Source organism: Phascolarctos cinereus, unplaced genomic scaffold, assembly GCF_003287225.1.
Source record: "Phascolarctos cinereus isolate Bilbo 61053 unplaced genomic scaffold, phaCin_HiC Scaffold_4;HRSCAF=312, whole genome shotgun sequence".
In the NCBI taxonomy this organism is placed as follows: Eukaryota; Metazoa; Chordata; class Mammalia; order Diprotodontia; family Phascolarctidae; genus Phascolarctos; species Phascolarctos cinereus.
The window spans coordinates 666,910,509-666,934,823 of NW_027555847.1; the positions used below are offsets into that span (position 1 = coordinate 666,910,509).

The 24,315-nt window shown below is 39.3% G+C and overlaps 1 protein-coding gene across 7 annotated transcripts in view; it reads left to right on the forward strand.

Moving 5' to 3' along the window:
- The first annotated feature begins 23,766 nt into the window (after positions 1 to 23,766).
- PIP5K1C (phosphatidylinositol-4-phosphate 5-kinase type 1 gamma) overlaps positions 23,767 to 24,315 on the forward strand; it is a 139,054-nt gene continuing 138,505 nt past the window's right edge. For 3 of the 7 annotated variants that reach the window (XR_002321122.2, XR_013486417.1, XM_020969192.2), the window contains exon 1: positions 23,808 to 24,087. Coding sequence is in view for 5 of the 7 variants with exons in the window: in XM_020969192.2 (XP_020824851.1) it covers positions 23,982 to 24,087 (106 nt within the window). In the remaining 2 variants the exon portion in view is untranslated. Of the gene's footprint in view, positions 24,088 to 24,315 lie in introns of all 7 variants that reach the window. The other 4 variants (XM_020969193.2, XM_020969195.2, XM_020969196.2 and 1 more) reach the window with 4 other exon arrangements.

Here is a 24,315-nt window from a genome sequence, read left to right on the forward strand (position 1 = left end):
TAATATAATAAAAATGACAATCCTACCTAAGCTAATTTACTTATTCAGTGCCATACCAATCAAACTACCAAAAATTATTTTATAGAGTTAGAAAAAATAATAACAAGATTCATTTGGAAAAACAAAAGGTCCAGAATATCAAAGGAACTAATGAAAAGAAATGCAGGGGAAGGTGGCCTAGCAATTCCAGATCTTAAATTGTATTCTGAAGCAGCAATCATCAAAACTGCTTGGTACTGGCTAAGAAATAGGGAGGTGGATCAGTGGAATAGGTTAAATATGCAAGACACAGTAGTCAATGACTATAGTAATCTATTATTTGATAAACCCAAAGACCCCAGCTTCTGGGATAAGAACCCACTCTTTGAAAAAAACTGCTGGGAAAACTGGAAAAGAGTATGGCAGAAACTAGGCATAGACCCAAATCTCACACCATATACCAAAATAAAGTCAAAATGGGTTCATGACTTAGATATAAAGGCTGATACCATAAGTAAACTGGGAGAACAAGGAATAGTTTACCTATCAGATCTATGGAGAACAGAAGAATTCATGACCAAACAGGAGATAGAGAACATTATGAAAAGCAAAATGGATAATTTTGATTACATTAAATTGAAAAGTTTTTGCACAAACAAAGCCAATGCAACTAAGATTAGAAGGAAGGTAGAAAATTGGGAAAGAATTTTTACAACCAGTCTCTCTGATAAAGGCCTCATTTCTAAAATATATAGAGAATTAAGACAAATTTATAAGAACACAAGCCATTCCCCAATTGATAAATGGTCAAAGGATATGAACAGACAGTTCTCAGATGAAGAAATTAAAGCCATCTATAGTCATATGAAAAAATGCTCTAAATCGTTATTGATTAGAGAAATGCAAATCAAAACAACTCTGAGGTACCACATCACACCTATCAGATTGGCCAACATGACAAAACAGGAAAATGATAAATGTTGGAGAAGATGTGGGAAAATTGGAACACTAATACATTGTTGGTGGAGTTGTGAAATGATCCAACCATTTTGGAGAACAATTTGGAACTATGCCCAAAGGGCTACAAAAATGTGCATACCCTTTGATCCAGCAATAGCACTTCTAGGGCTATATCCCAAAGAGATCAAACAAATGGGAAAAGGACCCACATGTACAAAAATATTCATAGCAGCTCTTTTTGTGGTGGCAAAGAATTGGAAATTGAGAGGATGCCCATCAATTGGGGAATGGCTGAGCAAGTTGTGGTATATGAATGTAATGGAATACTATTGTGCTATAAGAAATGATGAACAGGCTGACTTCAGAAAAACATGGAAAGACTTATATGGTCTGATGCTGAGTGAAGTGAGTAGAACCAAGAGGACTTTGTACACAATAACAGCCACATTGTGTGATGACTAATATTGTTAAACGAACCCCTTCTCAGCATTACAAGGATCGAAGACATCTCCAGAGGCCTCGGGATGGAAAATGTTGTCCACATCCAAAGAAAGAACTATGGAAGTCAAATTGCTATCACTTATTTTTACCTTCTGTTGAGGTTTGTTTCATCTTTCTGATGGTTCCTCCTATTGGTTTTAATTTTTACTTACAACTTCACTAATGTGAAAATATGTTTAATGGGTATGTAAATGTAAAGCCTATATCAGATTGTGCATCTTGGGGGGAGGAAGGGAGAAAAATTTTCAACTCAAAAGCATATGGAAGTGATTGTTGATAAATCAAAATAAATTAATAAAAAAAATTTTAAAAGGAATATAAAAAGAAGGAAAAGACAAGTCCCTGCTCTCAGGGAGCTTACAATCTAGTGGAATATTCAGGCTGACTCAGGCAGCAAGGATCAGAGCAAAGAACAGCATCACCCAGGATCGATTAAAGTTTGGCAGCCACAATGAGTCCTTCTTACTTGCAGTCTGATGACCTGTGGAAATGCCACCTACCCAACTTTCCATTTTAATCTATGAGCCTGAGATTGGTGGCGCTGAGAGGGAAGGAGCACCACATCTCCCTTCATTCCTTTTCAGGAGCTGTGGGTATGTGTGTGAAAGACCTTTCTCCTCCACGCTGAAGAATCTAGTAGGATGGAGAGAGTTTATATATCGCTTTTGTACTTTATTCCAAGCTATTAAAAACTACGTCAATATAACATAGTAAGGGGCTGAATTTATGAGTGCCATAGGAAGTGACCTGAAAGAATGGAACACTCCTAAGGAGTGGGAGGTTGTAAGAGATAAACAGCAGATTTCATATTTTAATATTTGGTCAATAGTTCATCTCATAAATTGGAACCCAGACAACAATACTTGCAGTTAGAAGAAAAGTCCAGGCACTGAGAGGCTTGAATGCCCTCCAGTGGCTAGAAAGAATATTGCAGTCCATTTAAAAGTGTCAAACTATGAAATATGAAAGATGGTTACAAAAGCACTAATTATTAGATAAATGCAAATTTTAAAACTCTGAGGCTTCACCACATGCTCCCAACAAAGTTGATAAAATAACAAAAGATGGAAATAGTTTAGTTTGGAAGGATTATGGGAATATAGACATGCTTTTTCATCATTGATGGAACTAGAAATTGGTCCAAACCTTCTGGAAAACAATTAGAATAAAATGCCCAAACATTGTGAACCAGAGACTCTTTGGCTAAATATATATGCCGAAGACCTCATTAAGGACAGAAAGAACGTTTTTATGTACACCAGAATATTTATAGAACCACTTTTGGTTGTGGCAAAGAATTGGAAGCAAAGTGGGCATCCCCTTATTGAAGAATGGCTAAACAAATGGTGGTACATGAATATAATAGAATATTATTGCACTGCAACAAACAATGACTGTAAAGAATTCAGAGAACCACAGTAAGACTGAATGGATGCCAAGTGCCAAGTGCCAAGAATGGAGCCAGGAGACTAATATAAATGACTACAACAATGGAAATAGAAAGGACAATCACATAAAGTTGAGTGCTGTGTATATACAATGATCAACCTTACCCCCCAAGAAGAGAAGGAAAAATACACCTTTTTCCTTTCATGAAGAGGTAAGGGCTATGGATATGGAATGTTGTATATGCCATTATATGTACTGGTTGGTTGGTTTTACTGAGCTTTTGCTGTTTTTTAATCTTTTAGGGGCAGCTAGGTAGGGCAGTGGACAGAGTTCCAGCCCGGGAGTCAGGAAGACTTATCTTGCCATCATTAGATGGTTATGAGGTTAAAAAAGAGAGCCATTCTCCAAACATCTCTCTACAGATGCAGTGTGTGGGGAAGGAGCAATATATTGCACACCTGTGTAAACTTTACTGTACAGTATTATGCATACTTTACCATTAGCTGTACCTTTCATTTCATAATTTTGTTTATTTTCATGATACAGTATTTAAAATTCCTGCATTTTAGTACAGAAAAGTGACACAATGGATAGAGTGCTGGGCCAAGAGATAGGAAGACTCATCTTCCTGAATTCAAATCTGGCCTCAAACACTTACTAGCTCTGTGACCCTGGGCAAGTCACTTAACCCTGTTTGCCTCAGTTTCCTCATCTGTAAAATGAGCTGGAGAAGGAAATGGCAAACCACTGAAGTATCTGCTAAGAAAACCCCAAAAGGGGTCAAGAAGAGCCAGATACAACTCAACAAAAAAAAATCTTTTTTTTTTTTACTAGTCAGGGCTTACTGGGTAGGGAAGGTAAAAGAGAGTATTTCTAGAAATAATTGTGATGAACAGGAAAAGACACTAGTAAAACATGTTTTTAATTAAAAAATAAAAATAAAAAAGTGACTATTTTGTGGACATGCACAGGAGTGACTGAAAAGATGCATTTCACTTTGAAAAGATCTCCAAAGATAGCTCCATAAGAGTACCACCTGGTGGTCAATTTATGCATTTCAATTTAAACTCTCCTATGGTAAGACAGAACCTAGCTGGCCTTGATGATGCTACCAGACCCACATGAACTACAACCTATTGTATTTGAAGGATAGGCAGATACGATTACAATAACATTCTCAGTGATCTTTAGAGGATTGTAAAGAATACGTAAGGTGTCACAGAACTGTAGGAGGGCAAACATCCTTATTTTCAAAGGAGGGAAGACAACAGAGTGTACAAAATATGTCAGATTTCCTGGAAAAATTCTAGAATGCATAGTAAAAGAGATGAAAAAAGTTAAAATGAACATTTAGAAATGGAGACAGTGATCACAAAGAGTCATAATGGCTTTCACCAAAAACTGGCAAATTTCAATTCAAGAAGCATTTATTAAGCATCTTTTAGATGTGCTTTGTGCTGAGGCTACAAAGCGTAAAAGAAATAGCCCCTGACTCCAGGGAGCTTATGTTTTACTGGGGACTTAAAGGCAAGGAAGTAAATACAAAATGTATACATGGTAAACACAAAGTAATAATAATTTGATTGGCAGGATTGCTAAACTATTGATCAAGGGAATGTTATATGTCATTTATTATCAGAGCATTTAACAAAGCCTCTCATGTTATTCTTGTGGAAAACATGGAGAGATTTTGGCTCGGTAGAAGTCCAATTAGGTGGATTCAGATCTGACCGAGTAATCACAGCCAAACAATAATTGTTAATAATTCATTATCAGTTTGGAAGGAGATCTCTAGAAGAGAGTTGCCCCTCCCCCCCCACCTCTGAGATCTGTGCTTGGCCTAATGCTGTTTAAATTTTTTATCATTAATTTGGACAAAGGAATAGATGACACACTTAGAAATTATGCAAATGACAGAAAGCAGGAAGAGATAACTAACTTATTGAGTTAGGATTTGGAAAATAGTGACAAGCGAGAACATTAGGTCCACTCTAATAGGATGAAATTTAATAGGAAAAAAATGTAAAGTCTAACGCAGGTTCAAAACATCAGTTTCATAAGTATAAGTTGGAGGAGGTATGGCCAGACTAATTCATCTAAAAAGGATTTGGGGTTTTTAGTAGACTTCAGGTTCTTGTTTGTCAAGTGATTTTATGGCAGCCAAGAAAGATAATGCAATCTTAGGTTTCCTTAAGAAAGGTAGAGTAACTAGATCTAGGGAGGTGATTATTCCAATTTACCCTACCCAAGCAACTGTACATCTAAAGTATTATATCATCGTCAGTTCAGGACTCTACATTCCTTTTATTTTTATTCTGAATTTAACAAACACCAAATAAAATAAGCATTTCCATGTACAAAGTAAAACAGGAAATGAAGGTTGTATATGAAATCATGAATCTCTATTACGTATAGCTTGCTTTTCCTCTTAAGTATACAGGCAATTCTCACTTTATATAAGTGGACAATTATACAGACCTCTACATAAAGTGATTTTTACATAATGCTCATGTACCCCGTCCACAAATTTCACTTAGCCCATATAACAAAGGCATACACAAAATACCTTTACACAACTCATAAAATGTACTAAAATTTTTGTTGTTGTTCAATCATGTCTGATTTTTCGTGACCCCTTTTGGGGTTTTCTTGGCAAAGATACTGGAGTAGTTTGCCATTTCCTTCTCCAGTTTATTTTACAGATGAAGAAACTGAGGCAGACAAGGTTAAGTGACTAGCCCAGGGTCACAGAGCTAGTAAGTGTCTGAGGCCAGATTTGAACTCTGAAAGATGAGTCTTCCTGACTCTAGGCCCAGCATTCTGTGCATTGTGCCATCTAGCTGAACAAAAATGCAGGAATTTTAAGTACTGTATCATTAAAATAAAATTATGAAACAAAAGGTAAAGTTAATAATAATGGACGCACAGTACTGCACAATAAAGTTAACATAGGTGTGTAATGTGTTGCTCCTTCCTCACCCACAGCATCTAGCCTTTATCACTGTCAGTTGGCTGTGCAAATTTTTTTTATGAAGTTGTGGAGAGATGTTTGGAAAGTGACTCTCTTTTTTCCTTCAGATATCTGATGATAGCAAGAAATATTATCCTTAACTAGTCTTTGAACTTTTAAAAATCTTGAAACATTTGGATCCATCTTTTCAATACAAGAAAAAAAAATCACTCAAATAATGAGATATTTCTACCAACTGTTTTATTGTGAACATTTTTGATACAATCACAGGTTCTGAAGCTTCCCTTTCTTCTGCAATCTTTGCATCTAGCAGCTCAGTTAGATCCTGATTCAACAGTTCTCCCAGAGACTCAATCACCTCTTCCCCATCATTCTCATCCATGTCTAGCTCAAATTCTTGTGCTATTTTTACAATCTTGTTACTCTTTTTTTTTTTCAAATCCACGACAATAAAACAAACTGTGGGCACACTTCTTTTTTCAGACTCTTCATGCATGGTTCTGTTATATCTTCCCATGCCTTACCAATATTCTAGATTACATTGTAAATACTATAGGACTTCCAGAAATCTCTCAATATCAAGTATTTTTCTGCATCCAAAGCTTGCAGTTGCCTGGGCAAATGTAGTGTCAAAATAATACATCTTGAAATTCACAGTTACTCCCTGATCCATAGCTTGTAATAAGTATTAAGGAAAAGCTGGGCTACTTTGACATTTTCATTAAAATCATCCAGAAGGGGAGGATGACCAGGGACATTAACCAAAATAAGTAGAATTTTGAGAGAAATGCCATTATCATTACAAAACTTTTCAATTTTGGGAATGAAACAGTAAATAGTCCACTGTTCAATGGATTATAAGGGTTATCCATGCCTTAAGGTTAGCAAATTAATGCACAGGTAGTGTTGCCTTGCTGATTCCTTTCAATTCTCTGGGATTTTCTGAGTGCTGCATGAGAATAACTTTGAATTTGGAAGTCCCACATATGTATTCCCTCCAAGCACAAGATTAACTCTATTTTTTGAAACTTTCTGCCCCGGCATAGTTTTTTCTTCCACCAAGATGTTGGTTCAAGATGGTATTCTTTGACGAAATAGACTGGTTTCGCCTACATTAAAGATTTGCTCTGGCAAGTAGGGACTTTCACCTATTATTTTTTACAGGAACCTGGGAACTTCTTTGTTGCTTCAAAATCTACACTAGCAGCCTCTCCTTACAATTACACATTTTGAAATCTTTCACAATTTTAAAATCGAAATTAGGATGAGGATTTCTTTCAGAATTCTTTATGCAAAGCCGAATTTACATAATGCAAATTTACATAAAGCTCCAACTGTCTGTATAATAAATTCAGCATGTAACTTTTCAAAGCTAGTCAATTTGTCTTTTTTTCTTTCTGGACTCCTTTCTGTCCTATTCTGTGTACTTTTTTTTTTTAATGTGTCGATGACCATATTTTCTTTTCCTTTTCCTTTTTTTTTGCAAGCTATCACTAATCTCTCATCTGCACCCACACAAAAAAGAAGAAAAACAAAACCCTTGTGATACATATGCTATCAAGCAAAACAAATTTTCACATTGGCTATGTCTGAAAATACATGTCTCATTCTGCACCTCTCTGTCAGGAGACTGGTAGCGTGCTTCATAATTCATCCTGTGAAATCACAGTTGGTCATTGCATTGCCATCTGCTTTGCCACTGCACCCTAAGGACCTTGGTTCCTTTCCATCTCATTTCTACTCAAACCGTCCATATGTGAATAACCTGGGTTTTATCTGGATAGTTCCAGCTCTCCTAACAAGGAAGTATATCTAACTGGGCTTGCCTCGGCAAGCTCAGATGTCCTGGGATGGAGTTATGCTTCTTCCCCTACCACTTTCATTGGCTGCTAACTGGAACAGGGTGCATCTTTAAAACTGGTGAGATTGAAAAATTTTGTAAAGATAATGGCATTTCTTTCAAAATTCTACTTATTTTGGTTAATCTCTCTCTCTCTCTCTCTCTCTCTCTCTCTCTCTCTCTCTCTCTCTCTCTCTCCCCTGCGGTTTCTGAATCATGCTTTCTTCTGTGCTCATCCAGAGGGTGAAAATCTCAGTCCACCTACTTCATGGATGATATGAACTGAACCAGTAAGAAAGGAAGGATTTCTTTCCCCAACCACCTGCTTTTACCCACCCCAAGAAATGGGCGTGAAGTCTCTCTCTTCTGTGTTGTGTGTCCTTCTCAGTTTCTAGGTGCTCCTTTCATTCATTCATATACCATACTTTGTTCAAACACTCCCCCAAAATGTCATTTATTCACATACCATAATTCCTAAGCCATTCTGGTTCTTTGACATAACAACAACAAGAATTTCCATAAATATTTTTGTGTGTATGAGTCTTTTTATTCTTTCTTTTACTTCTTTGTGATATAAGCTGAGTAGCTCTATCATTAGGTCAAAGGGTAGATATAGTTTAGTGAATTTATGACAATAGTTCCAGATTATTTTCCAAAATAGCCGTCCCAATTTATCATGCTAGGAACACTACATTAGCTTGCCTGTTTTCTGGTAGCACCTCCAACCGTTTTTGTTATTCGTTTTTGTTATTTTTGCCAATACAATGGGTATGAAACAGAACTTTAGACTGTTACTTTAGGTCGTACTCTCATTGTTAATGATTTGGAGCATTTTTCATGTGGCTGTCAATAACTTGGATTTCTTCCTTTGAGAGTTTCTTGTTCATATCTTTTGATCACTTTTCTACTGGGGAATGGCTCTTTTTCTTATATATTTGAATCAATTACTTATATACCTTGGACATAAGACCTTATCAGAGAAACTTGCTACAAATTTTTTTTCTCTAATTACCTGTTTCCCTTCTAATTTTTAATGTATTGAATTTGTCTTTCTAAAAAACATTATTTTATATAATCAAAGTTATCCACTTTATCTTTTATGATCCTCTTTACCAATTTCTTGATCATGAATTCTTCCATTAATAATAGTTGTGAAAGGCGTTTCCTTCTTTGCTCCTTTAATTTGTTTATGATGCAGCTTTATATATCTATATCATATGTTAATTTGGAGCTTATCTTAGCCGATAGTGATATTGTTCTATACCTAATTTCTGCCAGACTGCTTTCCAATTTTTTTCAGCAGTTTTTGTCAAATAATTAACCCTTTCCCCAGTAACTGAGATCTTAGGGTTTTCTATGATATTATGTTTGTGTCTGTATGTTGTGTACCTAAACTACTAACCAAGTTTTCTATTTTTCAGCCAATACCAAATACTTGCTTTGTAGTATAGTTCAAAATATGATAATGCTAGGCTCCCTTTCTTGTCACTTTAAAATTATATTTCTCAAGATTCTTGACCTTTTATTCCTCCAGATGAATGTAGCTTCCCCCCCCCCACCAGTTCCTAAAAGTAATCCCTTGGGAGTCTGATTGGTATAGCACTGAATAATTAAATTAATTTAGGTAATATTGTCATTTTCATTATATTACCACAGCCTAACCAAGCAATAAATATTTCTGTAATTATTTAGATGCTTTTATTTCTTTGTTTTTTTCAGGTTACAACTTCTTTTTCTTTATTTTCCTATTTTTTTTAAATATAAATGTATTTATTTTTAGTTTTCAACATTTACTTCACAAGATTTTGAGTTCCAAATTTTCTCCCCATCTCATCCCTCCCGCTACCCCAAGATGGCATGTATTCTGAATATCCCTTCCCCTAGTCTGCCCTCTCTTCTATCTCTACCCCCCTTCCCCTTCTATTTTCCTGTAGGGCAGGACAGACTTCTGTACCCCATTTCCTGTATTTCTTATTTCCCAGTTGCATGTGAAAACACCTTTTTTTAAACATGTGCTTTTAAAACTTTGGGTTCCAAATTTTCTCCCTTCCTCCTCCCCACCCACCCTCATTCAAAAGGCAAGAGTAAACATGTTGTGAAAAACTAACTCTATTTCCCTTAATCCTATCCTGCCCCCCATTTATTCTATTCTTTCTTTCAACCCTGTCCCTCCTCAGAAGTATTTGCTTCTGATTACCCCCTTTCTCAATCTGCCCTCCTCTCTATCATCCCCCTGCTCTTTTGTCCCCTTTCCCCCCTATTTTCCTGTATGGTAAGACAGATTTCCATACCCAATTGAATGTGTATGTTATTTCCTCCTTAAGCCAAATCTGATGAGAATTAGATTCACTCATTCCCTCTCACCTTCCCGTTTCCCCTCCACTTTAAGAGCCTTTTCTTTTCTGTTTTTTTGTGAGGTAATTTAGCCCATTCTGCCTCTCCTTTTCTTCTTCTCCTAGTATAATCCTCTCTCATCCCTTAATTTTATTCTCCAGATATGACCCCTTAAACTTCAACTCACCTTGTGCCATCTATCTATCTATCTATCTATCTATCTATCTATCTATCTATCTATCTATCTATCTATCTACATATACATATAATTGTTTCCCTCCAACTACCCTAATACTGACAAAGGTCTCATGAATTATAAATATCATCTTTCCATGTAGGATTGTAAACAGTTCAACCTTAATAAGTCTCTTATGATTTCTCTTCTCTGTTTACCTCTTCATGTTCCACTTGAGTCTTGTATTTGAAAGTCAAATTTTCTATTCAGCTCTGGTCTTTTCGTCAGGAATTCTTGAAAGTCCCCTATTTCATTGAATGACCATTTTTTACCTTGAAGGACTATACTCAGTTTTGCTGGGTAGGTGATTCTTGGTTGTAATCCTATCTTCTTTGCCCTCCAGAATATCATATTCCATGCCCTTTGTTTCCTTACTGTAGAAGCTGCTAAATCTTGTGTTATCCTGATTGTGTTTCCACAATACTTGAATTGTTTCTTTCTGGCAGCTTGTAACATTTTCTCCTTGACTTGGGAACTCTGGAATTTGGCTACAATATTCCTGGAAGTTTTCCTTTGAGGATCTCTTTCAGGAGGAGATCTGTGGATTCTTTCAATTTCTATTTTGCCCTCTGGTTCTAAAATATCAGGGCAGTTTTCCTTGATAATTTCTTGAAAGATGATGTCTAGGCTCTTTTTTGGATCATGGCTTTCAGATAGTCCAATAATTTTTAAATGATCTCTCCTGGATCTATTTTCCAGGTTAGTTGTTTTTCCAATGAGATATTTCACATTATCTTCTATTTTTTTCATTCTTTTGGGTTTGTTTTGTAGTGTCTTGATTTCTTATAAAGTCACTAGCTTCCAATTGCTGTATTCTAATTTTTAAGGAAGTATTTTCTTCAGTAATCTTTTGGACTTCCTTTTCCATTTGGCCAATTTTGCTTTTTAGGGCATTCTTCTCCTCATTGGCTTTTTGGAACTCTTTTGCCATTTGGGTTAGGCTATGTTTTAAGGTGTTATTTTCTTCAGTATTTTTTTGGGTCTCCTTTAGCAAGCTGTTAACTTGTTTTTCATGATTTTCTTGCATCATTCTCATGTCTCTTCCCAGTTTTTCCTCTACTTCTCTTACTTGCTTCTCAAAATCCCTTTTGAGCTCTTCCAAGGCCTGGGACTGATTCATATTTTTCTTGGAGGCTTTGGATGTAGGAGCTTTGACTCTGTTGTCTTCTTCTGGTTGTATGTTTTGATCTTCTTTGTCACCAAAGTAAGATAATATAGGCTGACTATTTGCACTGCTTGCTCATGATCCTGACCAATTACTTGAGTTTTAAACTCTTTGTTAAGGTAAGAGTCTGCTTCCAATGTGGAGAATGTACTGTCCCAAGCTTCGGGGGTTTGTACCGCTGTTTTCAGGGATACTTGTAGGGACCTGTAAATTTTCAGTTCTTGCAAGGTGGTATGATAAGGGGCAAGGTGTTTACTCCTTTCCTGGCCTGTGCTCTGGTCTATTAGTGACCACAAGCACTCCTTTCTGTCCTGGAACTGTGAGGAAGGTTTCCTCTAAACAGCCACTACAAGCTCCACCAAGCCAGTGTTCCTCCTAGCTCCAAGACTGCCGCCCAGAACTGTGACCCAGATACAAGAACGGTCAAAGCAAGAGATTCCTGCCTCAGTACTGGCAAAGAGATCCCTGCAATCCTCCTCTGATCAGCCAGCCACTCGATTCCCCCTCAGTCTGTGGGCCAGAAGCTCAGGAGGCAGCTGCTGCCCCTAGGCCCACGCTTTGTGCTCTTGGGGAAATGGAGCTGTGACCCTGCACTCCTTTCTCAGAACCACAGAAACAGACTTTTGCCACTGACCTTCTCAGTTGTCTTTGGTGTTCATGGGTTGATAAGTATGGAAACCTCCACAGCTGCCTGAGATTCAGTCCTCTGAGGCCTGCTCCAGGTTCGCTGCAGCCTGCGCACCCACGCCGCACTGAACTCCTCTGCCAGCCCAACGCAATATACCTTTCTGATCAATCATCCAGGTTGTCTTGGGCTGGAAATTTGCTTCACTCTGTCTTTTTGTGGGTTCTGCTGCTTTAGAATTTGTTTAGAGCCATTTTTTACAGGTATTTGAAGGGGTCTGGGGGAGAGCTCAAGCAAGTCACTGCTTTCACTCAGCCATCTTGGCTCAGCCCCTCTCGGTGCCTTTATTTCTATAAAGTATATTTTGTACTTGGATTCACATAACCCTGTATGCATCCTGGTTGAAGAGACTCCCAAATATTTTACCTATTTTACACTTATTTTGAATGAAATTTCCCTACTTCTTCCTGTTATGATTTGTTGGTAATATACAGAAATGCTCATGAATTATATAGATTTATTTTATATTCCGTAACTCTGCTGAAGTTAATTGTTTCAATTAATTTTTAGTTGACTCTCCAGGGTTCTATAAATAAACTATTGTATGATCTACAAAGTGATAGTTTTTTTCCACATTACCTATGCATATTCTTTCAACATCTTTTTCTTGTCTTACTGCTATAGCTAGAATTACTAGTATTATATCAAATAGTAATAGTAATAATGAATATCTTTGTTTTACTTCTTATTTCATTGAAACAGCCTCTAGCCTTTCTTCATTACATATATTAACTATAGGTTTTATATAGCTACTGTTTACCATGTTAAGGAAAGGTCTATTTATTCCTCAGGGCAACTAGGTGGCACAATGAATGGAGTGCTGCGCCAGGAGTGAGGAAGATTCATCTTTTTGAGTTCAAATCTGGTCTCAGACATTTACTAGTTATGTGACCCCAGGCAAGTCACTTAACCCTGCTTGTCTCATTTGTAAAATGACCTGGAGAAGGAAATGACAAACCACTCCAGAAGCTTTGCCAAGAAAACACCAAATGGAGTCAGAAAGTCAAATCTTACTGAAAAACTATTTAACAACAATAACAAAATTATTTCTAAGCATATGAGCGTTCTTAATTATTAGAAATGGTTGTTGAATTTTGTCAAAAGTTTTTTTTATTAAATATCTCTTGATATAGTATCGTGATTTTTTATTATTTTCATTTTTAATATGATCTCTCTGTTATATTTATAGTTTTGCTTATATTGAATCAACACTGAATTCCTGGTATAAGTTCAGCCTGGTTGTAATGTATGATATATTTATTATGCTATTGTGGCCTTGTTGCTAACATTTTAGTTATTTTTGCATCAATACTCATTAAAGATCTTGCACTATAATTTTCTTTCTCTACTTTGTGTTACCTTGGTTGAGGAATCAAAACCATATTTGTATCATAGAAGGAGTTTGTCAGGACTGTTACTCTTATATTTGTAAACAGTTTATATAATATTGAAATTAATTGTTCTTTAAATATTTAATAGAATTCACTTGCAAATGTATCTGGTCCTGGGTTTGGAGGGGAGGTGATTTATGATTTGTTTAATTTCTTTTTCTGTAATTAGGTTGTTCTCCATACTTTGATGAAGGAATGTGTGTATTTAAAATTTTTGTAAATGTTTATCATTTCATTTGTTATCAGTCAGTCAATAAACATTTATTAACTACCTATTATATGTCAAGTCCCTGAGCTCAAAGTCTAAGCGGAGACAATATGCAAACACCTATATACAAACATGATACAGACAGGACAAATTGGAGGTAATCAACAGAGGGAAGTAACTAGCATTAATGGGAATCGGGAAAGATTTCTTATAGAAGGTGGGGTTTTTAATCGGGACTTGGAGGAAGCCAGGAGGCAGAGATGAGATGGGAGAGAAGGTATGGGGGACAGCCCCCCAAGATGTTCAAAATCAGAAGATGGAGTGTCTACTTTGAGAAACATCAAGGTGGCCAGTATCCCTAGATCACAGAGTCTATGGAAGAGAGCACTTTGTAAGAACACTGGGAAGGTCAGGAAAAGGGGTTGGCAATTATAAACGGTTTTGATTGCCAGACAGAGAATTTTATATTTCATTCTGAAAGTGATAGAGAGACACTAGAGATTATTTAGAGTAGGGGTGAGGGTTTGGTAGGGGTGGAGTAACATGGTCAGACTTACACTTCAGGAAGATCAGTTTGACAGCTTATCAGTTTTGTAGCATGTAATTGAGCAAAATATTTCTTATAGTTTTCCTTCTTTCATCTCCAATTGTTGCAAGTTCTCCTTTTATATTTTTTGCTGATAGTTTGTCTTGGCCATATCTACTTTAAGATTAACTTGACAGCTGAATGGAAGATTGACTGGAGCAGAAAAAGACTTGAAGAGCCAGCAACCAAAAGGCTGTCACAACAGTTCAGGTGAGAGGTGATGAGAGCTGGTAACAAGTTAGTGGCTGTGTCAGCGGTTGGGAACCTGAGTGACTGAGAAAACAGTGGTACCCTTGACATTCACAGGGAAATTAGGAAGATGAGAGTTTTGGGGAGAAATTTTAATGAGTTCATTTTAGACATGCTGGATTTACAATGTCTACAGGGCATCCCGTTTGAGATATCTAATATGTAGTTAAAGATGCGAGTCTGGAGGTTAGGAGAAAGGTTAGGGATTGACAAATAATTCTAAGAATCATCTACTAGAGGTGATAACTGAATCCATGAGATGATAAGAGCACTCTGTAAAAAAAGGAGAGAGGGAGAAGAGAAGAGGCCACAGGACAGAACCTGGCTGGGGGCTGGGGCTGGGGGGAGGGGAAGGTAACCACACCTGTAGCAGAAGCCTGGGAAGACCTATTGAAGTTGATAAAACATGAAGCAAGCAGAGCCAGGGAACAATGTATACAATAAGAAAAATAGTACAAAGAAAAGTGATTTTGAAAGACATGAGCACTCTGAGGAATGATGTAATAATGACAATAGCTAACATTTATACATTGCTTACTCTATGTCAGGTCTGTGCTAAGCACTTTACAATTATCTCAACTGAGACTCAAAACAACCCCAGAAGGTGCTATTATGATTATTATTCCCATTTTACAGATAAGGAAACTAAGGCAAACAGGTTAAGTGGCTTGGCCAGGGTCACATAGCTAATGTCTGAGGCTGGATTTGAATTCAGGTCTTCCTGACTCCAAGTAGAGGGCTCTATTCACCTAGCTGTTGCAAAGAGATGACCAACTAAAATTCCAGATGATTAATAATGAAGCTTGCTACCTCCCTGATTATATATATTTTCTATAAGAGTATTGTTCTAGTTTTATTTCCCCCTCGGTGGGAACAAGTAGAAGGAAGAGGGGAAATTGGAACAGGAAGGAAAGAAGGAAGGAAGGAAGAAAAGAAGGAAGGAGGGAGTGAGGGAGAGAAGAGGAGAGTTGGGGGGAAGAAGGGAGGAGAGGAGGAAGAGATTAAAAGAAAAGAGAGTTGTTGACACTTTTTTTTTAATGGAGAGAAAAGAACAGAAGGAAGGCCAAAAAGAAGATCAGACAAGTGCTACAGTTTTGAAAGTTACAGGTTAATCTTACTCTATACCTAAAAATAAAAGCAAGCAGTACACAACAGAGATCTGCCATAGGTAATCCTCCTTTTCTGTTTTACTCTGCACATGCAAATGCTGATTTTATTTAGTGTTTGTTAAAGTTCAGGACAAAAAAATTTTTTAATTTTAATAGAAAAAATTTCTATCTGTGGGCTCTCATTAGCTATGAGTTTTGAGTGAATGTGGACCTACAGAAAGTCTTGAACCTGTGATAATTGTGTCTGGGGAGCAAATCTTAAAATTACTATCTAAATGCTAGCTATCATCATCATTATTATTATTGGAGAAACATTGTAGTGTAGCTATGCCCCCCATGCATCTCCTTTTGCCGTTTGGGTCAGCCACAACTTCGATTCTTCAGAAACTAGGTCTCCAAGATTCCCATAGGAAGGAAAATTATCTCCAATTTACAAATGAGCAAACTAAGGGTACCAAGGTGCTTGTGACTTGCCCAAGGTCACCCAGTAAGACAATAAAACAGCTGCTACTGAAACCTGTATATCTTGCCTTTTTCTCCAACACTCTGAGCCATTCCATGTTGTTGCTGTCCTTTGTTTTTGAAGAGGACCAAAATGACATCACTATGCTAGAGTCAAGTTACAGTGTGCCTGACTGTGGCTGACCAGGCCAATACAAGCTTGGAATGTTCTACCACAGGACAGGAGGAAATAGTCCATATGAATCTTTGGGGTGGATTCTCTAAGTTTGCCTCTCTTGCATTTCAATTCTGCTTTGCTCATGGAGCACAGCACCTTCTCTGATGTGGGTACACCATGCTGAGTGGTCCTGTGCTAGTGTCTCCCATGTCACACAATCAATTCCAAAGTTCTTAAGAGAGACCTTGAGAATGTCCTTGCGTCACTTCTGACCACCATGTGAATGCTTGCCCTGTGTGAGTTCTCCATAAAATAAGTCTTTCTGGCAAGAGCATATTTTGCATTCAAACAACACGGCCAGCCCATCAGAGTTGCGCTGTCTGAAGCAGAATTTGAATGTTTGGCAGTTTAGTTTGAGAAAGGACCTCAGTGTCTGGTATCTTATCCTACCAAGTGATCTTCAGAATCTTCCTAAGACAATTCAAATGGAAATGATTCAGTTTCCTGGCATGGCACTGGTATACTGTCCAGGTTTCACAGGCATGTAACAATGAGATCAGCACAATGGCTCTGCAGACCTTCAGTTTGGTAGTCAGCCTAATACCTCTTCTCTCCCATACATTCCTTCAGCCTCCCAAACACTGAGCTAGCTCTGGCAATGCATGCATCAACCTCATTATCAATGTGTACATCCGTGGAAAGTACACTACCAAGGTAAGTGAACTTATCCACAGCATTCCCAACTTCTCCATTTGCTGTAATCAATGGTTCCACATATGGATGGTGTAATGGCTAATGAAGCACCTGTGTTTTCTTAGTGTTAATTGTTAGGCCAAAATTAGCACAAGCAGCAGAGAATCAATCCATACCATAAAGTGCCCTCGAACCCCCAGTCGATCAATCAAAGCAACTATGAAGCTGCTACTATGTGCCAAACACTGAGAGTAAAAAGACAAAAATGAAACCACATCTGGCCCTCAAGCTCATGATCTACTGGGAGAGACATGTACAAGTGAAAAAAAAAAAAACCTGGTAGAAGGTAGTTGTGGGTGTGGCACCAGCAGATGAAGGGATCAGAAAAGGCTTCCTGAAGAAACCTTGAGCTGAGTTTTGAAGGAAACAAGAGATTCCAAGAAGCAGAGGTGAGAAGGCATGGCAGCAGCCATCTCCAAAGACATGGAGATGGGAGGTAGAGTGCTGTATATGAGGAAGACCAAGAAGACTAGTTTGGCCAGACAGCAGAGTGCAAGAAGAGGAATAAGGCCTAATAAGGCTGGAAAGGCAGATTTGGGCCAGGTTGTGAAAGGATTTAAAAGGAAGTCAGTCAGTGAACATTATGCACCTACTATGTGCCAGGCAGTGTGCTAAGGGCTGGGGCTGCAAAGAAAGATAAAAGTCTCTGCCCTCAAAGGGCTCACACTCCAATGGGGGAAACTACATACAAATAACTATGTACAAACAAGCTATATACAGGCTAAATTGCAAATAATCAACTGAAGGAAGGCAGTAGAATTAAGAATTAAGAGGGATTGGGAAAGGCTTCCTATAAAAAGCCTGGGAAGTCACGGAATAGAGATGAGGAGGGAGAGCATTCCATGCATGGTAGACACTAGAGGAAATAGGGAGCCACTGGGATTTGTCGGGAAGGGTAGCATGGTCAGACAGACCTAAGCTTTAGGAAAATCACTGTGTGGAGGAGTAACTGATTTGGAGAGAGACATGAAGTAGAGAAACTAATTAGGTAGTTATTACAATAGTTCAGATGAGAGGCCACGAAAGTTTGAACAAGGGTGGGGACTATGTGGCCAGGGATATGAGCAATATTGTAGAGATGGAAACGACAAGATTCAGCAACTGATTGGAAAGTTAATCCTTCAAGTTATGGTAGACATAACAAACAGAGACATAAATTATCAACACTGGGTTTCTCATAAATCCACAGATATGTGACTATTATAATGTAAATTTGTATGTTAGTTGGTTTTTTGTTTGTTTGTTTCAGCAGGGTGAGGGAGAGTAAAAACTGAAAAGACAATCCCAAGATTATAAATCTGAGTTTCCTGAAAAAAAATAAGGAAGTGCATTATAGTGTTGACTAATGTGGGAGCTACAAATGTTTGAGTTTCCCAACCTTTTAAAAACATCATAAGATTGTAAGAATTGTAAAGAATCTCAGAACTATCCCCTGTAAAACCTCCCTGCTAAGTAGCCAAGCACTCTGGATTCAGGTCTCCCTAGCACCTCATGAGGCCATTGCTGGACAGCTCTAATTGTTAGACAATTCCTTCTTATATGGAGCTGATATTTGTCTCTGAGTTTCACCCATTTCAAGTCTAGTTGTTCTTTTACATGACACCCTCAGACATTTGAAGACCAAGGGGCATGAATCTGTGCTTGTCTTGCCTTTGACTTGTACTATTTATGTGATTATGGGAGAACCTGCTCTCTCTCTGCCTCAAGTCTCTCCCCATCCCAGTCATTTCGCAGTTCCTCCAGAAACTCTCTAAGTCACAGATATCAGTAGAGTAGTTTCACATGCCAAGAGTTTCCTACACAGATAAAGTCACTGACCTGAACTACCCTCCCTCCCCTCTCCCCGCTCAAAAAAATGTTTCCACTTAGTCTTCTGTAGGGTAAAAGTCCTCTCCCTACACACACACACACAAAACATGTATGTTTCCCAGCCAGGCCAGTTATATCTTCCCTCAGCATTCAAGGGGATAACCAAAAGGGTTTGAGATGTCTTTTCTCTACTGTCATCATCAAGTCCTTACCCACCAGCTGTGTTCCCCCATTGTCAGGGACTTTACTAGTATCCCAGTTCCACTTAACCATGTAAAATTGGGCAGTTTTAACAGAGGGATATTTAATTCAGAGATATAGCAAGAAAACATGTACACACATTGCCCCCTCTCAATATCTGGGGAGAGGCAGAGGCATACTTTCCTCTATATCAAACTAGTCTCTAGGAAGAGTGGGTTCAACTTAGTTCCAACATCAAGACAAATCAATTTCAGTCAGTAAGCATTTATTTAGCACCTACTATGTGTCAGGCCCTGTGCAAAGAACTGGGGGTACAAGGAAAGGAAAAAGACAGTCCTTGGTCTCAAGGAGCTCACAATCTAGAAACAAGATGATGTATACACATAACCTATATACATACATACATATGTGTGTTGAGTGTGTATACACATCGATTATATACATTATATATGTATATATATGTGTATATATATATATATATATATATATATATATATAAATTGGGGATAATCAATAGAGGGGAAGTATGAGCAAATAGGGGGGTTCAGGAGAGGCTTCTTGCAAAAGGTGAAATTTTAGCTGCCTCAGAAGAAGCCAGGAAAGCCAAGAGGTAGAAATGAGGAAGAACAGAGTTCCAGGCATGTGGGACATCCAGTGAAAAGGCTAAGTGAGGAGATGGAGTGCCTTGTTTGAGGAACAGCAAGGAGACCAGTGTCCCTACACTGCTGAGTATGTGCAGAGTAAAGTTTAAGAAGACTGGAAAGGAAGGTGATGGCCAGCCAAGTTGTGAAAGGCTTTGAATGCCAGAGGATTTTATATTTGATCCTTGTACTGATGAGCCACTGGATTTATTGAATGAGGGTAGAGGGAATGATATGATCAGATTTGCCCTTAAAGATGATCAATTTGGTACATACAGAGCTAAGCCAAATTAATAAAAATAAGAGCCAATTGAAAAATGATCAAAGGATATGAACAGTTTTCAAAAGAAATCAAAACTACCAACAGCCACACACAAAAATGTTCTAAATCACTGTTGACTAGAGACATGCAAATTAAAACAACTCTGAGGTACACCTCACGTATAGCAGATTGGCTAAGATGACAGGAAAAAATGATAAATGCTGGCTGGGATGTGGAAAAATAGGTACTACAGTACACTGTTGGTGAGTTGTGAAATGGTCTAATTATTCTAGAGAACAATTTGGAACTATGCACAAAAGGCTATAAAACTGTGCATACCCTTTGACCCAGCAATAACATTATTAGGTCTGTAACCCAAAAGAGACCAAAGAAAAGGGAAAAAAACCCATGTGCACAAAAATATTTATAGCAGCTCTTTCTGTGGTGGCAAACAACTGGAAATTGAGGGGATGCCCATCATTTGGGAAATGTTGAACAAGATGTGATATATGATCGTGATAGAATACTACTGTGCTATAAGAAATGACAAGCAGGAAGCTTTCAGAAAAACCTGGGAAGACTTACGTGAGCTGATGCAAAATGAAATGAGTAGAATCCAGTGAAAATTGTACATAGGAATAACAATATTGTAATAAATGTGAAAGACTTAGCTACTCTGATCAATACAATAATCCAAGACAATTCCAAAGGACTCAATGAAAAATGTTGTCCACCTCCAGAAAAGGATCTGATGAACTCTGAATGCAGACAGAAGAATACTTTTTTTCACTCTTTTTCTTGCTTTTTAAAAATGTATTTGCAACATGGCTAATATGGTTTTGCATGTTTTCACATGTATAATCGATATCATTGCTTGTCTTCTCAATGGGCAGGGGAAGAAAAGGAGGGGGATGGGAATTTTAGAACTTTTTTTTAAAGAACTGAATGTTAAAAATAAAGACTACCAATTTGACAGCTGAGTGGAGGATGAACTGGAGTAAGAAGAGACTTGAGGCAGTAAGACCAACCAAAGACTATTTCAATAGTCTAGGCATGAGACTATGACTTCCTGCACAAGGGTGGTGTCAGTGTCAGAGGAAAGTAGGAAGTAGGGTGTAAGAGACGTTACACTGCATTGAGTGTTATTCCCATAGTAACCACGTTCCTTAGAACAAGGCACTGCACTGGCTGTAAAACCTGACCTGGACTTCGACTTCTGGAGTCCGGTGGCTTCCTCTTCAGACCTTTTGAAACCCTCCATCTTGAAGACTCTCTTTGCTTCACTAGACTTAATGGGTGGAGCCACTCCCACTCCACCAAGAGGAGAGTATTCAGTCAAAAAGTCTGAAGCAGAGAGATGACAGAAGCCACCTAAGGCTTTTTAAATGACTGTGCAACCAAAGAGCCTCCCATTCACCAAGTGGTTAGTAGACCAGAACTAGTTATAGGACTATGCATGAACCACAGTCCCTCCAGAATACTTCCCTTATAAGTCATCAAGCCTTTCCTCAGCATTGTCCACATGCATAGCTGAGCAAACTGTTGAGGTCTGTGAATATGCCAAACCCTTGTTGTTACACACACAGACACACTCACAAGATCTGGGCTGGAAGGATCCTCAGTGATCACATGGTTCAAACTCATTTCATAGTACCCACAGTCCCAGAGCTAACAAGTAGCAGGGTGAGGATTTTAGCCTATCTGTGCCCAGCCCTGGGTTGTTCAACATTTGTATCCATGATTTGGACTGACACTGATGGCATGCTTCTCAAATGTACAGACACAGAGCCAAGATAGGTAACAAACCAAATGATGTCAGGATCCAGAAAGATCTTGCTAGGCCAGAATGCTGAGCTGAATCTAATTGCTTTTCAGCCTATTTGGGCTAAGATAAAGGCTATAACCTTAGTCTTGCTATGTCCTACCACAGCCTTTTTCTAGAGGTCTTTTATTATCTTTTTATTCATCTTGTTTCTTTTACAGGTCTCACCATTTAATCGTGCATCCTGCGCAAGAGCTTTGGTTGACAACCTCCATATGTGATCAAAGACCTCTGCCAGAGGTCTTCTGCTTCCTTGTTTGACATAGATTCTCTTTAGTGGTTCTCTTCTGGTCCAGTGGGAAGTTCCTTGTTTTACCTCCCAGACAAGATCTTTTCTCTTTTTACCTCACTTTTGAGGTAAATTTCTTATTTTATTCAGAACATGTTCTCAATAATCCTAGACTGCTCCTTTAAAAAAACACCTAGCAACTAGAATTTTTATTGCTTTACTTCAATTTCAGGAACTTCTTCCTTCCTTCCTTCCACTTATTTATTATTCAGAATCTAGTCCAAATGATAGTTGCTTTTTCCCTCTTTGCCCCTGATTCTTTTTTCATAAGTATTCCTCCTTTATGGTGCTCACAAAGGTAGAGCTGGACTGGAATATGGATTCAGGTTTAGAATAGGGCCACTGATATGAATAGTATGTCTTTTTTAGGGTCAAGGCAAGGGGTCAGTGTTAAGAGTTTTAGGAAAAGTAATAGGGTTCGGAAATTTGTATGATTTAGGGTTAAGTACATACATTTAAGTAAGCATTGATAGAAGGATATTATTAATATTAGAGAGTGATAATTTTAATATCCTAGAATTAAGTTTTAGGAATAATTTGAGAAATATTTTAAGAATACAATCAATTCAATTGAAGAGACAATTTCCTAAATGTCAATGTAAAGTCATATGCTTGCATTTTTAAAAATAATCTTCCCAGGGAGGCATAGTTAGACAGAAATACATCTGAGAAAAAGATGGGGTTCAGTTAATTGAGAGTTCCATATGTGAGTCGAATGGCAGCCTCCAAAAATCTGACTTTAGACTGCAACAAAAAAGGCCTACCATTCAGGGCTAGGAAGTGACAATGTCTCTGGGTTATACCAAGGCCAGACCACAACAGGAGTATTGTGTATAACCTAGCCACATCCTTTTAGAAAGGACATCAATAATCTGGAGGGCATCCAGAGAAAAGCAAATAAGATGGTGACCTTCATGCCATGATTGCTAACTGAAAGAACTAGGGTCCTTTAGCCTAGAGAAGACTAGAGTGGACCAAGTACGGACCAGGCTATCTTCAAGTACCTGAAGAGCTAGCTGTCACATGGATGAAACATTGAGCATGGATGGAAATTGGAAAGAGAAAGATGTAAGCTTGATATGAAGAACTTCCTAACACGAAATAAAAGGAATAAGCTGCCCCTGGATGTAGTGGGTTCCCTGTCCTTGGAAGCCTTCAAACCAATGCTGGACCTGGAGTTAGGAAGACTCAAGTTCCAATTTGGCTTCAGACAATCACTAGCTGTGCGACCCTGGACAAGTCATATAACTTCTGTCTGCCTCAGCTTCCTCTTCTGTAAAATGGAGATAACACCTACCTCCCAAGGTTGTTGTGTTGATAAAGATGAGACATTATTTGTAGAAAGCTTTGAGAACTTTAAAGCACTATATGCACTGCTTAATAAGCTTTGATAGTTTAAAACTGCACCAAGCCTATTGGGTCACCCTGTATAAATGCTAGTTACCATCACCACCATCATCATTAATATGATGATGACGAGAGCTGGAGGGCATTCGTGGAGAAAGTGATGGAGTTAGGCTCCTTCCAATTCTGAGCTCCTTTTCCCTCCCCACGCCGGCCTCCTGGACGGCCAAGGGTCACAAGGCACGACCCTGCGACTGCCCTTTCACCAGCTCGCCCCAGGGAGGCGCTCTCCCGCCTCGGCGTGAAGACATCAACCCGCTCCCTCCCCACTCCCAATCCCTTTCCCGGTTGGTAGGGAGAGAGGGCGCGTGACGAGACACGGCCGCGGCCCCGCCCCCTCCCTCCCCACTCCCTCTCTCCCTCCCCGTCCCCTCCCTCCCTCCTCCCCCTTCACTCCCTCCCTCTCTCCTTGTCAGCCCCGACTCTCCCGGCGGTTGTTGTTCCACGGCGGCGGCGGCGGCGGCGGCGGCGGCGGCGCGGCAGCGGCAGCAGCCCCCTTCCCTCCGCCGAGGAGCCGGCTGGGCCTGGCGGGGCTTCCCCCCCGCCGGCCCCCGCCTCGCCTCGGGCCCGTCAGCGGCGATGGAGCTGGAGGTGCCGGACGAGGCGGAGAGAGCCGAGGCGGGGGCCGTCCCTACGGAGGCGGAATGGGCTGGGGAGAGTGGGGCGGCGGCGCCCTCGGCGACAGGTAACGGTCTGTGGCTTCTTGCCCCCCCCACCGCCCGCCCAATGGTGTCGACCGGCTCCTTGCGCCCCCCCCGCCCTCCCCAATGGTGTCGACCGCCCCCTCGCGCCCCCTCTCCAGCTCGCTCCGATGGTGCTGGCCGCCCCCTGGTGCCCCCCCCCGCCCCGATGGTGCCGGCCGCCCCCTCGCGCTCCCCCACCCCATCCTAGCTGCTTCAGTGGAACCGCCCTT